The sequence below is a fragment of the Onychostoma macrolepis genome, chromosome 03 (genome assembly GCF_012432095.1).
Source record: "Onychostoma macrolepis isolate SWU-2019 chromosome 03, ASM1243209v1, whole genome shotgun sequence".
NCBI classification, from domain to species: Eukaryota; Metazoa; Chordata; class Actinopteri; order Cypriniformes; family Cyprinidae; genus Onychostoma; species Onychostoma macrolepis.
In genome coordinates this window covers 33,382,732-33,400,488 of record NC_081157.1, presented here as the reverse complement: position 1 = coordinate 33,400,488, position 17,757 = coordinate 33,382,732, and the positions used below count along the sequence as shown (strand labels likewise).

General features: G+C 37.0%; 1 protein-coding gene across 2 annotated transcripts in view; it reads left to right on the top strand.

Annotated features, from left to right (window-relative positions):
- The first annotated feature begins 4,702 nt into the window (after nt 1–4,702).
- Nucleotides 4,703–17,757, top strand: part of prkcbb (protein kinase C, beta b) — a 155,317-nt gene continuing 142,262 nt past the window's right edge. For both annotated transcript variants that reach the window (XM_058769639.1, XM_058769638.1), the window contains exons 1-2: nt 4,703–5,023; nt 5,941–5,972. In XM_058769639.1, the coding sequence (XP_058625622.1) occupies nt 4,854–5,023; nt 5,941–5,972 (202 nt within the window). In that variant the 5' untranslated portion in view covers nt 4,703–4,853. The remainder of the gene's footprint in view (nt 5,024–5,940; nt 5,973–17,757) is intronic.

Here is a 17,757-nt window from a genome sequence, read left to right as displayed (position 1 = left end):
CCCCTTCTGTAGCAGAATCAATTTAAACTCCGTAGTGCTTTGTTTGATTCAGTGGATAAGCACATTATATTAGTTCCAGACATATTAAAGTTATGTATTGTCTGATTTTGGTTTAGCTTTTTTATTAGTTGCATCCATATTACATTAGATTATGCTGGCCGTAAAACAATTTAGACATTAATGATTTGCAGAGAGTTGAGAAAATAAAGTATTTTAAAAACAAGTACCGTAATCGACACACAAAGTAACTGAATGAACAAATTCAAATTGCCTTACTCTATTAAGATTTTGTGCACATGCTCTTCATCTAGCAGAACTGAAATCCCAAGTGTTCTAAAGGATGTGATCAACCTATATTTATCATTATGTAAAGACATCTCCATAGCAACCATAGGGGAAAAGACTCATACTCTCCTTATCATTCCATTTACCTCGGAGTATTACAGAGAGGCTGAGATCAGACGCTAGAAAAGGTTACAAGAAGACATTTTCAGGACCAGTAGTACTGAATTTATCATATTCATCTCGATGTGGATTGTAACCGTAGTAACAGCCATTGTAGCAAAAAAAATAATAATAATTTAAAGTAAAGAACACAATTCCAAACCTTTATGACTTAAAACATAAAAGGAAGATATTTTGAAGAACAATTTTGGTGACCATTGGCTTTCACTGTAGACACAAAAACCAGATACATTCCTTAAAATATCTTCTTTTATGTTCCACAATATAAATAAATTTATTCAGGTTTGGAACAACACATGACAGAATTTTTATTTTGAAATGAACCGTCCCTTAGGAGTGTATGTTTAACACATATATTCCAACAGCAGGTGGCAGTGTTCCATCTTGTTGAATTTTGCTCTGCTGACAAATAAAGGAAAGATTTTGCAATGATGGATGTGCTTGAAAATCAAATACATTTTACAAAGAAACTACATCAATAGGTTTTTGAGGTTCCAATCTTGAGGAACCTCTCTCACAAAATGCACAAACTCACAAATAAGACTGCAAATCGACTGCAAAGGATTTCAGTGCGTGTACTGTAGGTATGATGTGTGTGCGTGGGCGACCACCAGCAGCAAGCGTAGTGGGCGCAGAGCAGGTAAGCTGCTCTGGATGCTGTTAGCTTGTGGGCATCACTACTCACAGGTGATCTCTGTGACCTTAACACTGTATCTCCTGCTCCAGCATTAAACTACGCAGTTCTGGGTTGCATTTCTGTCCATCTCACATGCTGTTGTGCATTTAACGGTTTCCTCTGACTCCCTTAACACAGGAAAAGACAGTGTCAACCAAGAGAAAATATATTTAACATTGTCTTCTCAACACAAAACTTCACAACAGCTCTAGAAGCAAAAATTAGCCATTTCATCTGCAGTAGAGATGATTTTTGCAACATAGGTTGAAAATTTTTAAAGCAACTTTAAGCCGCAAGAGGATGTGAAGACTGTTTTAAAGGAATAGTTTAGTAAAAATGAATGAAAATTCACATTCACTCATTATCATGTCATTACAAACTCAATTTCTTTCAAGAAAAGTAAAATGAGATGTTTTGAAGAATGTTTACACCGTTCACTTCCATGCAGGGAAACTGAATTGGGACATTCTGCTATAATTATCTCCTTTTATGTTCCACAGATGAAAGTAAGTCATACAGGTTTCAAAAGACATGGTTAGTATCTGAGTGAACTATTTCTGTGGTGTTGTAAAAAGAAGCCATAACCCTTTAAAAGGTGTTTATAAATGTTATAAGCGCAGTAGCCAGGCAGCCTATGTGTGTGTTTCTGCAGACAATTATACTAGCATTCATTCACTACTTTTATTTTAAACTGCCTTTACTGCGCCAATATAAACAGCAGGTTGCATATATAAAATAACATTTTGGTATAACGTTACACTCATTTATCAGTTTTATTAATGTATTAAGTATTAATGGAGATCAAAATGTTTGTCAATCAATATTACGTTTAAATAAATACAATGTAGCCTGTGTGTAGTATATATTTAAAATATGTACAAATCAGGAGTAAAATTTGAGAGCATTGAGTTACTTAAGCAGAAGCTGTATTTTTGCTGACCAGCTAATGCGCATGCGCATTTAGGTTAAAAAAAAAGGTGTCATGTGATTGGCTCTGGATTGCATAGACGGCGCTACTGCCTAGTTTAAATCTACTTTTACTAATTAAAAGTGCCATAGCATGGAAAACTGTATTTACCTTGGCATAGTTGAATAATAAGAGTTCTGTACATGGAAATGACATACTGTGAGCCTCAAACACCATAGTTTCCTCCTTCTTATATAAATCTTGTGAATAAAAAAGACCACTGAAAAATAGGCGAATCTGAACATAACACCAACCTTCAGAAGTTCTGCAGGTATTGTGAAGAAACAAGTGAGGACAACAGCGAAAATCGCAGACCATGGAAATAAATGTTATTTTCCAGGCCATGCAGGGGATGTGAAGTGCAGGGATGGGTTGGTGTCTGTATTCAGAAAGGCACAGAAAGCAAATAACGCGTTCTAATAAAATAATGCTAGCCACTAAAGGGACATGGTTAGCTGCTAGCGGTAGCCTGTTACATTGCAGTACATAAGATTTCACTTACCACATAAACAGAGTAAGGAGAGATGACTGAGGATGACGGCGAATGAATTACAGATCCTGTGCGATCGCGAATCTGGAAAGCGAAAGTGGAAGTAAAAAGCGATCGTGCATTTGAAAGCAGTTTCAATGCCCCGCATATTAATAGCAACTCCCTGATGCCCGCGTTTTATACAGTATAATTACCCGACCATATAACTGCCAGAGAAAGTATTGAAATATATATTTTCCTCCCTGTGTTTCCTTCCTGCTGTGTGAGCTACTGAAATGAGCTGCACTGTGAAACAGCCAATCAGAGCAGAGCTCAACATGATTATTCGTGACCCTTTCAAATAAGCCAATAACAGACCATTTCATTCTAGGGAGAAAGTCTAGGGTTGTAAATGCACATGTAAAACCGTTTCTGGAGAATTTTTGCCCTTACCTAAGCCACATACCTTCCTTGTGGATATCAGAGAACAATTTAAAATAGCCTATTGTATCAATGCCTATTCATACAATCCCTCATGCATATGAATATAGACGATATTTATGCGATCTCTGTCGCATGTGTGCGCCTTCTTAAGCGTCTTAAAGTCTGTTTTTATTACAAACGTTCACAAACTCACAATGCTCGATTAATCATCGTAACAATCGATTACCAGTATAATCAACTGCGGCATCCCTGATATTTAGCGGTTCAGCAACAAGCATGAATCACACGATATGATCAACAGGCATATGACAGCATCAGCACAAGAAGTTCAAGCTCCCTGCTGAGGGTTACTCAGTCTCTCTTGGTAAGTGCATGGTGCCATTGTACTCTCAGCCGCTGGTTGTCCTTGCCTCCTACTTGTTAGTGCGTCACAGAACAGGAATGAAACAACTCTGCTGAAAAGAGTCAGCTGGGACACAACACAAAAATTTATGTAACAAAGCTTAGACGTCAATTTATATGAGCAGCCACCAAAATAATTTGCTCTCCGTGCAGCTTTAGGCTTCGGGGAGATCAGAAAACCTGCAGCATGTTGCATCAAAACCCCTTAAGAAAATGCTTGGTACAGTTGTAACAGTAGTATCATTATTGGGTTTCTTAACTTGAGGGTTTGTTCACAACATTGTACTTCATATGAAGTAATGATAGAGTTTTTTCATGCATATAGTCAAATTTAACCGCATAGGATGAACAAATAAAAAAAAAAATACATCGGAACTGAAATCCACATATTGTCTACGGTGGTTCCTTCCCTGTATACAACATAATTATTCTTTCTTCACCACATTTTATCATATGATATGCAATTAAATACAGGCTAATTAAATTTAGGAACGATTTCCTAATTATCTTGATATGGTCTAATCAGTTCTCAGGTATGAATATGCAGTGCTCAAATTAATTAAATGTTGAAGGTGCACTCGGTAAATGTAACTTCTAACTGGCTCATATCATCCCAATTTAACCAGGATGTGAATCTATCAGCAATGAAGTTTTACTAATTTTACTAATTTCCAGCTTCACACAAAAGCATCTTGTTTTGTTCCTTTTCTGTTTCTCTCATTCTAATATTTAGCACATGCACTCTATTTAATCTAGACAAATGTAATCTTTGAAAAAATCCTGCGTCTTCCACAGCTGGTCATGTGATGTCAACATGTTAGTGCCCATGAGGGGGCGACCCGCTCCAAGTAGAATAAATCTCTTTTCCTAGATGACAGTCTAGACTTTAACTCTTATGGTTAAATGATTCTAATAATTTCTCTAAAGTGTTATTTCTTTTTGTATGAAAGGTATTTAGGAAGATATAAGAAATACTAAGTGCACCTTTAAGGTTTATCAGCAAGGCAGTGGCAAGTTATATGATTGACACTTCTCTTGCCATATAAATTTTGCCATATAAAGCCTCGCGTTTCATTATCTACTCGTAAATGTTTCCCATTGTCTCCTTTTTATGCTGTCGAGCTCTTTCATGTAAATGTGAGAGAGGTTTGACAGAATCTCTATCAATCAGCTCAGCTTGCCGAAGGTAAATGAGTGGGAGGGTGGGAGGAGTCTTGTAACAGCGCGTCAGTGTGTGTATGTATGTGTGTGTGTGTTTGTGCGTGCGTGCGTGTGCGTGTACCGGTGCGTAAGGAGGGCACTTGGGCGGAGAGGGACGCAAAGCATCGCGCCTGAGAGTTCATCGCAGTCTGAAGCTTTGCATTACATGTACGCACTCCGCACAACTCACTCCAGTGTACCGGCTCGCGCAAACTTTCCCCGCGTTGAGAATGGCAGAGCAATCGAACAGCGATGGAGAGGAGAGGAGCCCACCCATGAGGGGCTTTGCCCGACAAGGTGCTCTGAGACAGAAGAACGTTCACGAAGTTAAGGATCACAAGTTTATCGCTCGCTTCTTCAAGCAGCCTACTTTCTGCAGCCACTGCACGGACTTTATCTGGTAAGAGTTTGTGCGCGCCTTACAGAAGTGTATGGCAAGCTGCTGTAACATTCAGTTATTAAAACTAAATAGTATTGTGTTGCTTGTTCTTTTTTTTTTTTTTTTTTAAAGTAGGCTACTACTAAGTAATCCAGTAGTGACTAGTAGCCTTCAAATGTACATACAACTATTTATTAAAATACATGTACATATTCAGTACATACTATTAGTACTCATTCATTAGTTACTAGTAACAATTCCGACAGCTGGTATCAATTTTGCTATAACATTTTCTTTTTACTAATAGAGAGATGCTAGTATCTATATATGAGGCTCTAGTATACGTCTTAAAATGTTTTTTATACGTATTGACTTGCCAGAACTGCTCCTTTGCTGTTAATTTGAATGTCTTGTTAGTTAAATTAGAAATGTTTCTAGTAAAAATGCAAATAAATGAATAACAAATAAAAAGGTATAGTAACATAAAAGGAGACTTTAGTTAAATTAAGGAATAAATGTTAAGGTGGCTTTCCATACAGGTGGACCTGTTACTGTTGCAGCTCAGGTGTAACACTGTACATTGTCTCAAGACCTATTGTGCTGTCTATCTAGACAGCACTCCTTTATGGGCATCATATGTACTCAGCTGACTCCGAACAAGCCTAGAATGGGCAAAATGCTGTTTCAGTAGGAGCTCACTTGGTTTTGAGCTGCAGTTTTATTAGTTTCCCAAAGTAAAGGGTGTAAAGTACAAAGTAAAATGAAAATGTAAAAATATGAATGAAAAAATGACTTGATCGTTGTTGTAGGACAATACAAGAGTATAAGACAGTACAGGAAAAAAGAAATGAGTCATACTACATGAGACAACAATCAAACCACAAAGCGATTTAGTGCAAGTGTAAGTGTTTAAAAAATTATTTGCTTTTATCTTTCAGGGGTTTTGGGAAACAAGGATTTCAGTGTCAAGGTAGGAGTTTATTCATTAAATATTTTGAAAGCTCTCAGAAAGTGTAAAGTGCCTGTGGTGGTATTTGTAAATGTCTTGCAGCAACAGTTAATCCTTTTCAAGGACTTTTGCAGTTTTGTATATTTGACATGTCTCAAAGCTTTTTCCTTGTGATGGTGTTACTGGAGCACGCGTTTACAATATTTAGCTTCTTGCATGAACTTAAAAGAGAGCCTTGAGGTTTTCCAGAGGTTTTCCACCAGTGTGATGATCTTGGGAATCTCAAAATGGTGTATTTCATTTTTATAAAGTAGATATTATGATATTATACAAAGCATCTCAACAGCAAAATGGAGACTAATTAACAGGACGTTTCATAAACTAGAAATTTGCACACTGGTAATTAAAATAGATGGTCCTCCAGATATTTTTGGCAATCTCCGATATCTACATATCTCATTTAAATTAATTTTCAAATCATTTTATCAACAGAAGTCTGATTCTACCTGCTTAATTGTTCAGATTTGAAGCATCTGATGTCCTCACTGCAGATGTTCATGCCTCCCAGTTGTCTCATGAGTCTAATTATCAAATTTCTGAGAGACGCCTTTCACATTGGAGTATGAACAAGATAGGCATTTCTCATATAAAATCATGTTATGCAAAGAGACCATCCGGACAGCTTTTTTCAAACTCTTGCACAGGCAGTATGACTTGGAAGTGTGAAGTTTTGGCACGTTTTATAACATTGCAATTTGTACCTGAAGACCTGTGGATAACTGTTTTCTTCACTCTATGAGTCTAAATTACCCTGGAAAAGTGATTTTAATTCCTGCTCCCCTCTTACGCACTAAAGGCACTGGATGTTCTTTAAGGCGACTGCAATTACTGGTCACGGCAGGTCAATGGCACCCTCTGCGGTGCTTCGCTTCTCCATTTTTCCACCACAGGCTTCGGCACTAGCTCTAATTACAGGTGCACAGTTGAGTGTATGATGGCTTTACCTACAGCTCGATCTTTCTCCTCTCTCCCTCTATTCCTAGCTCTTTTTCTTTCAGTCACATTCTCAAATCTTCTCTAAACCTGTTGAAACCCTCCATTGATTGTATCTGGAATGTCGGACCCCATTGGAGCTGAGGGAGAAAGGGAATTCTTCTGCAAGGTCATGCTCAGACATGCTGAAAACTGAGGGTCTCTGCTGGAGAGCAAAGCTGTTTGTGCATCCTGTAGATTATGCCTCGAAGAGTGAAGCTCTGTTAGAAAAGTGTAGGAACTATACGTCTTGTTCATTATTAATGTAGTTTGTGCAGTTTCTTCTCCTCCTTTTGGTGTGTATTGTGATTGCACCAGAAGAGCAAGACATGCTTTTCGGTTAATGATTTAAAGAATATTGCACTACATTTTTATGGTATTTAAAAAAAAATATATATTGACAGTTCCAGTTCCATTTAGCCTGGATGTTTTATTCCCTTTTAGATTTTTCCATTATTATTCCCTTTTAGATTTAAGGCGAAAAATGTGAGATGAGTAGGGCTGAGTATAGATCTTTATTTATATCTGGGTGAACTGTTCATGTAAGAGAGTTTTAACACCTAGTTTGGAGTGTTGGATTCAAAATCTGATGCCTGGTGTTTTCTCCATATGCGAACACGACAATTGCACTTAGATTTGCACCAAAACAATCAGTCAGAGATTGCCTGAATGGTTCATTTGAGTTCAGAAGACCTAATGGTATTCATGATGGGAAATGCGTTACCTACACGTGACCGCTGCATAAACACATATTTGGTATACTTTGAAATGTTCTTTTGTGAAAAAGAACCGAACCAAGAAAATGCAACATTGTAACTTTAGTCTTGTTTTGGAAGAAAGCAAGCTATCTACAGGTCTGAAAATGCCCTAAATAACACTAGACTTTTTCTCATGCTACAGAATAAGCCTATACAGCAGTGGCTCTAAATGCAATTAATGAAATGCGACTACCCTGTAATTGTGTAAAGTTATGGTAGAAAAGTTATATTCATTTATAAAAGAGAGGTTTTTATTTAATTATTTATTGTAGACATTAAAGGCCTTTTGTCCAATTTTTTTTATGATCCTTCTGTAATTTTGTGGTGCTAATTATTATTGTACTGTTTAGGTACAATAATCCATTTTAGAACTTTTATTATTAATTATGAAACATCGGTTTAGTACACTTAGTACACTATGTGTTTTTTTTAAAGATATTTTGCTTTTGCAAGAAAGTTTCTGTAACATTCCGAAATTTTCTGTGATATTCTAGTGCTTTCTGGAACATTCCAGAACATTGTGGGACTACTTATAAAAGACAAAAATGATCCAACATACACTTCTGACGTTTGGAGTACTCACTTTTGGTAATTACGGTATTTGTTCTGAACTGTTTTTAGCTCAGTAATATGCATGTCCATGTAATTTTTATGCATGAGTAATAACAGATCAGCTTGTATAAGTTTCATTACTTTTTTGTCACCTGGGTTGGGCTTGTTTATTAAAAACCCAAAAGTTATATTTTTGGCAAAAGTAAAGGCCCTTTCGCAACAAAAGTAACATTTTTAAGTCTCAGACTGAAGGAAGTCTCTCTGTACCCACTCCTTATTTCTCTTAACATGGGGACAGGAGAGGTGTCAGTGACTAAATGGGAAAATAAAGTAACTTGCGTAACTAACTTGCAATATTACTTGTACGTTTAATAGTAATGTGTTATTTTATTATATACTTGAAAGAAATAATCTGATTAGGTAACTCACGTTATTTGTAATGTGCCACCCCCAACACTAAATCTCCAGTTACTGGGTCACCCTGATTTGAGATTAAAGGTGTGGACATAATATTATAGCCTATTCGTAATTATATTCATTACCAACTGATGAATTTAGGATTTTAGCGTCTAGAAACACAGGAAATTATTTTGTCTTCAAGACCTTTTAATGTAACAGTGAATCCATCAGCTGTTAAGCAGCAACGAGACTAAAGGGACAAACTGGCCACTCGCTGGCAATTTTTGTGTGCGTTCAAAGAAGAAAAAGAGAGAGACACTAAGGAAGGTTTACTAAGGAAGTTTTGTTCCTTATGGAATACCAGCACAGCTGTGATCTGGTTCTTCCTTAATCATCAGTGTGTGGAAAACAGTGAGTAAATAATAAAAGAGGATTTCCTTTTGCTGTCAGCTTGATGGTGAGCCAGCTGCTTAGGAGAGCCTCTTTTGCCTCCTCAGTCTTAATTGCAAAATTACAAGTTTGAAGAAGAGCTGGCAGAATGTGCTACATCTGGATAGAGTTGAGGAAGAGAAACAGAGACAGAGGAAGAAGAGCATGAATGATGAGATGGGATAGCGACTAGCGAGATGGTCAGAAGAAGAAATGAGAAATCCAAAAAGTGTTTGAATTTTCAATTGAATGACTCAATATTTCAGAGTAAAGCTATTAATGTACAATCAGTCAGTCATTTTTATATATATATATATATATATATATATATATATATATATTAGTGCTGTCAGTCAATCGATTAAAAAATGTAATCGCGTTAATCACAGTCACGGGCTGTGATTAATCATGATTAATCGCAAATTTAAAATACTAGGATTTACCTGTAAATGTGTTGAAAAAGAAATGCATGAAATGCATAGTTTAAGGAAACAGAACCTTTCACACTTCCGCCAGGTATGAGAGACATAATCCTTATTATTCTTTTATCGTTATTCTTTTGTTTTTATTCAGCCTTTATACTGGCAATGAAACGTTTACCAAGCCACATCGCTTCAATCCCAGTATACATTTACCCAACTATTACCAAAAGTATTTCTAAATAAATACAAAAAATCATTTTCTTGCGACCTTATGAAGTATTATGACAAAATGTATTATGAAGAAGAATTGGACCTGTTCTGCAGCTGCATTAGAGCTAATATTAGCATCATGCTAACATTACATAAGACAATTTATGAGATTAATAGTGCACTTTTACTCAGAACTCACTTCAAACCACCATCGAGAGTTTGTAATAACTTCCTTTTACGATCACATGTGGAATTTGGTCGTTTACTGTTGTTAAAATATGCTATTTATAGCCTTTTGTATCTCTGCACAAATTAGCATTTCAGATGTACACATTCAATCTCAAGAAAATCAAATACAGACCATATCTATCGTAATCGTGTTTTTATTATCTTATATAATCTATAGAGGCTGTTGTCATGTTTATTTCTGCTGCTCTGCTGAAACTCACATTGTTTGATGTTACAACCGCCTCTCAGTTCTTAAGTTGCTGGGGATACATTCCAAGTATAATACACATTATAAAAGGATCTATTTTAATTTTTATTTGTCTATATACACTTTGAGCGGCCACTGTACATTAAAAAAGTAGCCCGAAAAACCGCAACCCGCTCTGTAATTTTTCCCGCGACTGTATTTTCAAAATAGCCCACTTGTGCCGTTACCCTGGCAACACTGGTGCTGTACCCTCATCACACAATAGATAACCTTCCGCGCTGCGATGACGGAAAGAAGTTGGCGTCAAACCTTATCAAACGATTAATCTGCGTTAAAAAAATATTAACGGGTTAATTTTTTTTGATTAATCGCATGCGTTAACGCGTTAACGTTGACACCCCTAATATATATATATATATATAATTTTTTTTTTTGTGATAACCACCTGTTCATTGTATCTGCTTATTATGGGATTACTATTTTAACAAAAAAGTACATTTTGAAATACTGATTTGAATTTAAATTATGTAAGAAAAAAGAGACTGCAGTGATATGAGAAGATATTGTTGGAGATTGACCAATCAGAATCACTCAGACTTACAGAAAGTCTTTTTAATGGAAATTATGATTATTTGTACACCTAACACCTTACAAAACCACCCTGATGATTTCACTTGTATTTATCCAACCACTCACCTTCTGCCTAAATGCCCTTGGAAATTGAAGCAGACTGTGATTGCATTTATATATTTGTGATGCGGGGGGGTGTCTCACACCTCGCTCTGTTCTGTGCAAAGGCAGAACATAACCACATATGAAGGTGTGGGCCGTTTAAAGCCTCTATAAATAGCATAAGTGTTCCATGAAGCAGTGCTTAAATAAGGGGGGGGGGGGTATGTGTGGGCGTTCGGGGAGATCAGTAGTATATGAAACACAGAAGAACCTCGATCATCAGAGAACATGGCATCAGTTCATATACGTCATCACCCTGTTCTCGCAAGAATAATTCATGTGTTTGCTCCATTTTAGCAGCTTTGGAATGGCATGTTCCAGACAGTAGCCTCATTTTGAGGGGAAAAATATAAATGATCAATGGCGACATAAGGCACTGCTGCATTCTACTGTAGAGAGGAGTGAAGCTCAGGGCTTGCAAAATTTCAAAATCCCTGGTAGCCCTTCGGGCAGGTACTCTTCAGATTTTGGTAGCCCGAAAATTAATTTAACTAGCCCGAATTATTATTATTATTTTTTTTAAATATAGAAAATCAGATAGGAGTTTAAATGTCAATCAAAAATATTTTCAATACACAAATATCAACAAATATGAAGGAAGGAATTTAATTTCACTATTTACAGGGTATCTGCAGAATTTTTACAAATATATTTAAGGCAATTTATGACCCATTTTAAGAGCTGCACAAGTAAAATGAACACAGAATGAGCGGGGTTGGACAATGTCTATGGTAACATACAGTTTTGAGCCATAAAATTACATGATTTACAGTTCAGATACAGCTAGGTTTTTCACAAAAACAAAATTCTTATACAACAGCGTTTCAGGCTATAGACCGTTTTTATGAAAAGGGATCAATCAAGCATATAAATTATTATGTTAATTTAAAACGTATAAATATTACTGTCTTAATTGTTTAGATTTTTAGAGGGCACATCAACTTATTTCTCATTTACAACTCTGTGTTTGCTGCGTAAAACATGAGTTGATATTTGCATTGATCTGACCATAAACAGCAAGAAAGGCTTTTTGGAAATGCAGATTCACTCTCTGCCACGAGGTGGCGCTTTAGGAGCGCTGAAATATTGCGGTTTCCCTGGAAACGCTGTACACAAAGCAGCTCCGCGCTCATAAACGCTGCTTTATCAGGAATTATAGGTAAAATGAAATTAAAATGCCAACGACACGTTTCTGAGGACAGTCGGTTACCTTCAGATACATTCACATAAAGACATTTTGACTTGAAATGTGCAGCTCATTATTTATTCAACGACATCATTGCCTTTTTAGTTTAATCCTGCCGTATCGCTCGACTCTTGTCTTTCCGTCCCCAACTGCAAGACCTCTTGAAATTATAATTAAGACATTTCTTATACCATTTAACGTATTTAAAACTTTTTATGGTCTTAATTTTGATACAACTCACTTTCAGAGTTTTTAAGGACCCGCGGGAGATCTGTATTTAAGCAGCCCGTCGGGCAGGCGGTGATATATTTTGGTAGCCCGACTGGAAAACACAATAGCCGCCCCCGGGACGTCGGGCTAGCGATTTTGCGAGCCCTGAAGCTGTGTGTATCAGTGTATCTAACGAGGAAGTTTTTTTTTTTTTTTTTTGCTGTGAGGTTTCTCAAGAGAGTTAGTATTTAATCGTTTACAATTGAAATATCAACTTCGATGTTTCTCCTAAAAATAGAGAGAAATAAGACAATTGTTGACTCTCAGTAAGAGTATAGAGCTGTAAAATCAATGTAGAAAGCATAGTTTTGGTTTTGGAAGAATTTGATAAAATATGTTTGATTTCTTATTGAAATGTTAGACCTTTGATTGCAGATTTTTATATCGTAGCAATTCTGTGTACAATTTGAGACATTGATATCTTTTCTGAAACACTGGAGGAGGCACATTAGAGATTACTGTTTTCCCTCAGGAAAAAATCTGAGAGGCAGAAGTTTCCATTTGCCCTCTGTGTGATCTCATTAAGTACAATTACATGCACTTTAAAAGTTTGATTTCAGTCAGAATAGATTTCAGAATAAAACAGTAATTCATCAGTGTAATGTAAATGCTTTAGACTCACTGAAATCGCTAGTCTAGAAACCAGTACAATTTACCTCAGTGTTGTACACTTGCTCTGAAATACAGAGGTGATGAATGACATTTAATCCTTTAAATATTCAATGTCCACAGCAGTTTTTGAATATTCAAACAGTATTTGTGTATTTAATCATTTAAATATTTTATATTCTTAACAGTATTCAAAGGCCTCATGACTCCTAGTTAAAGGAATAGTTCACCCAAAAATGAAAATTATATCATTAATTACTCACCCTCATGTCATTTCAAACCCGTAAGACCTTCGTTCATCTTCAGAACACAAATTAAGATATTTTTGATGAAATCTGAGAGCTCTCTGACCCTCCATAGACAGCAAGGGTACTGCCACGATCAAGGCACAGAAACGTAGTAAAGACATTGTTAAAATGGTCCATGTGACATCAGTGCTTCAACTGTAATTTTATGAAGCTACAAGAATACTATTTGTGTGCAAAGAAAACTAAAATAATGACTTTATTCAACAATTCTTCTCCTCCGTGTCACCCTGGTGCCATTTTGGAGAGTATCATAACACATGCACATGCTTTGATCTGCACGTAAATAACGCATGCGCGTGATGCTGCCGATCAGGGCAGTACTTCCCCGAAACAGAGCTTCCCACTTGAGCAATACGGAAATATCTGCTAAGTGTGTTACTTATCTTTGTCAACCTGGCACTTTGATATTCTATTCTCAGAAAAGTGTAATTCATCAACTGGTCATTTACGAGAGAGAGAGAGTGAAAGAGAGTGAGAGAGAGAGAGGCTGTATGTATGAATTACCACCGTTTTGCCGCGTTTCTCTATTAACAGTCAAGCTGTGGCTTGCATTATTATTTATGGGCTTAAAAACAAGATGCAAACAATCAGAATATTGTACCTGGTGGGGAGTGCCCAATGTAAACATGATACAAATGCCATTAGGTGAAATTCAGCGCAGTCCTGTATCGTGATACGTATCGTATCGTGACTTTACTGGTGATACACAGCCCTAATTTATAGTGTCGAACACAGCACCAAGATAAAGTACAAGTAAACCTAGTAATGAGATGGAGCCTTGGTCTGATGCAAGAAGCAAATTTTGCTTTTGTAAATTTAACAAGTGTAGTTTCTGTGCTATGATGGGGCCTGAAACCCGACTGAAATTCTTCATAGATATCTTTTTTTGCAGGAAGGAGCACAACTGAGTAGACGCAACTTTTATAAAATTGTAGACATAATCAGAAGATTTGAAACGGGTCTGTAATTTGCCAGTTCGCTAGGATCTAGTTGTGGTTTCTTAATGAGAGGCTTAATACCTGCCAGCTATTTTTAAAATGTATTATTTTTTACATTGTTTTGAGCTTTTGAGTTTCACTACGTCAGTCCTGATGTAGAATGCTAAATACGCTTCTGGTCACACGCATTTTGCTTATAAACTAGACTGACAACCGCATTCAATAACCTAACTAACTCCCTTAAATTTTTAGGACACACACCTGCATTTTGAGAATCAACTCGCCGTGGTTGGATCCTCAATTGGAAGCTAATAATATACAAGACAATTTGAGATTCACATCTGTTAGTAGATACAAGTCAACACTGACTGTGTGAATGTAGCCCAGCTGTATTTCTATTTTCTGTATTTTCCAACTTCTGCCACTATCACAATGTGTTCTTTTATCATCTCAACTCAAATAGAGATAAAAATGATTCCCCAAAAGTCCCATTGTAGCTATGATCCAATTTCGATCGGAATCCATTTGCGTTAGAAGTTAAATCTGAGTAGTCAACGACTGATTGCTGATGTTTCAACCAGCTAATGAATGTTGAGAGCCAATTACACATGGAGAGAAGAGCCCAACAAGGGCCATCTGCTCGGCTTTCAGGACCTAATAAAAAGGTCTGCCGAGAGCCACATTGCAGGAAGAGAATGCGTGTAATAATGCAATAAGGACGTTCAACTGCCTGTAAAAGTGCCTCCATGTTAAGCAAGTACAGTCGAAACTCAATTTAGTCCTGAATGCTGTTAGCCTCTCCTGGTGCTTTCAACTGGATTAGATCATGGCGGTGTTTTCCAGGCCACCCAAGGGAGGGTTCCTGCTCTATTGACACTGCAAGGTTGTTTACTGCAGAACAGGATCCTTTTGTTTAGAACAAACATGTCTGACCTTTGTGGCTCCAGTGTCCCCGAGGACAAGACGCATGAGGCTGGACCTTATTCGCGCTCTCTCCTAAATTAAACCCACTTCAGTCCTTTTAATATTTATGTCATTGTCAGTTTTCAGGTTTGATGGCCTGAAAGTGCTCGGGCTAAATGAGAGCGCTTTTGGAAGAGTTTTGACCTTCACCTCACGAGCCGGCTGTTCAGGTGCTCTTTGTTTGATGGTAGCCAGCGCTGCATTTGATGTGTGTGCCGGCCGGTGAGTCCGTTGGAAGTTGGAAAGAGGGTTAGGAGGACAGGAGAGGCAGCCACCAGCTGAGCGTCTGAGACTGGCTGGCTGGAGGTCCTGTGGGGACCATCTTGTCTTAGTTGGCCTTACTTTTAAATGGGCCATATGAGAGATCTCACTCCATCAGTGAGGCAGTCCAGTTTTGAGCTGCAGCTAGATAGACACTTTGAGGACTTACACTGTTTAATGGTGCTTGCTAAGGCACCTAAATGATACTTTAAATCATGAGTCTTGTTGAGGAGAGGTGTGCTATAACGTTTCTAAGCTATTCAACTTATAATTTGTGCCTGGTGGACTATAAAGGACTACAAGTATCCCATAGAATTGCATTAAGTAGGGGCCTGTGGCATAGCTGAGGATTTCATAGGGACTCTTTTGACTTGAACCAGAAATCCTGGTGTACTGCTAGCGAATTTTAAATACAATTTTTTTTGTCTTAAGTTTCTTTTTTATTTACATATTGCTTGTGCATTGTTCTTGGTCTCTAGCCTCTTATTTGGAGAGTGTGACAGATTTTTTTCAAGCCGATGAATGATGAAAACACTGAGGGCCAATCAGAATCCACCTGATATTAAAGAGCTCATGGCATGCATTTAATGGAGCAGACATGATTAACAGAAAATGATTTTGCATTGGTTGTGGATGCCAGTATAATTATTGTTATAGTTAACATTCTTAATGTGAATGTCCTTTACAGTGTGGCAGTGAGTTTTAAAGTTTGAAAATGCATCTTGTTGTCAATTCAACTAACTACAGAATAAGAGAATCTATAGCAAGAGTTGTTTTTATCCCAGTTTTAAATGTCGATTTTTATGTTTAAATGGGCAGAAAAAACTCACTGTGCTTGATATAGATGTGCCAGCTTCATAGTAGGAGCAGTGGTAGGACTACTTTGGTTCATCATCTGTTTTTATGTAAACAGTCTCTGCTTTTTCCAGTGTGGTCGCCCACATCTGTGAGAACTGAAGAGAGATTCAAAAGGGGATCTGTAAATCTGAGATGTCAAAATTTACCTGCCATCTTAGTTGTATGTCACCCACTCAGGCCTCCACTTAACTGTGCTAGTGCTTTGAGTGTGGGATGTCACAAATCTATCAACATGTCTAATTCCTCCTTGTATCTCTGTGTTTGAGTCTCAGCATTATCACGATGACTGACAATGATTCAAAGACCACAGTCTGAGAGTGCTGTCAGAACAGAGAACACAAGAGTGCAGCCCTTTCTCCAGAGAAAGCACTCCGAGCTGCTCTGTCCAGATATCAACCTTGCTGACAACTTCCACATGCTAAGTAGTTCTGCCATGCTTTTAGCACAGGCTGGGCATTTCCTCTTTCCATTGGTCTGCATAGTTAACCCTAAAACAATAATGCTGTCCCCTGACACGTTTTTTTAATACCTCGTGACACATTATCTAAAAAGCAGAGTGGCAATATTATCAAATAAGAGTTACCAAAGTCCTTTTCAAAGGAAGTCATTTCACTTGGTGGCCATATTTGCAATGCCTCTGGGCAGCTATTTCAGGCATGAAAGACTAACTCCTGTTACTTGAATGGGGAAATACTGAAAGTGTTTCCCGAACTCACAGTTGAATAACACATTTCAAATAATCAACAAAATCTGACACAAACCGTTTCATAAATGTTGTTTCTCATGCTCACATAGCATTAAAGAGCATGCATTTCAGGTTGCCCCTGCCAAACTGCATATGCAGTCTGTTTTTGTTGGAAACCGAGCTTCTAACAGCCTCTGATGCAATTCCTGATTGTCTCTTTTATTTAGAAGGTGGGACTTCCACCATATTGTGCATTGCACTTTCTCCCATTCACATTAATATGAGTGAACTTTCTTGGTCTATATACAGCCTAGAGTATTTGCTCAGTATTGCTGAACTTAAAAGAAATTGACAAGACATACTGAAGCAGTTGAAAATAGAAAATGTGTGCTGTTCATTAACAGTCTGTCAATTCTTCCTGATTACAGCGTGATGCTGCTAATCTAAAATTGTCTGGCCAATATATCTACTATGCTGCTAATATATATATATATATATATATATATATATATATATATATATATATATATATATATTTTATATGTCAATAAATATGCCATTAAGTCATTGCTGATAATAATAATAATTATAGTCTATACTATTTTGTCTAAATAAAATAAAAAATCACTATAAAAAATAACTCAATCCTTTTGCTACAAGTGAGTCAACATAGCATTATAATGTTAATTATGAAAAATGGATATTCTTTTTGAGATTTGCAAAAGATTACATTTACTAGTAATCTAGTAATTTAAATT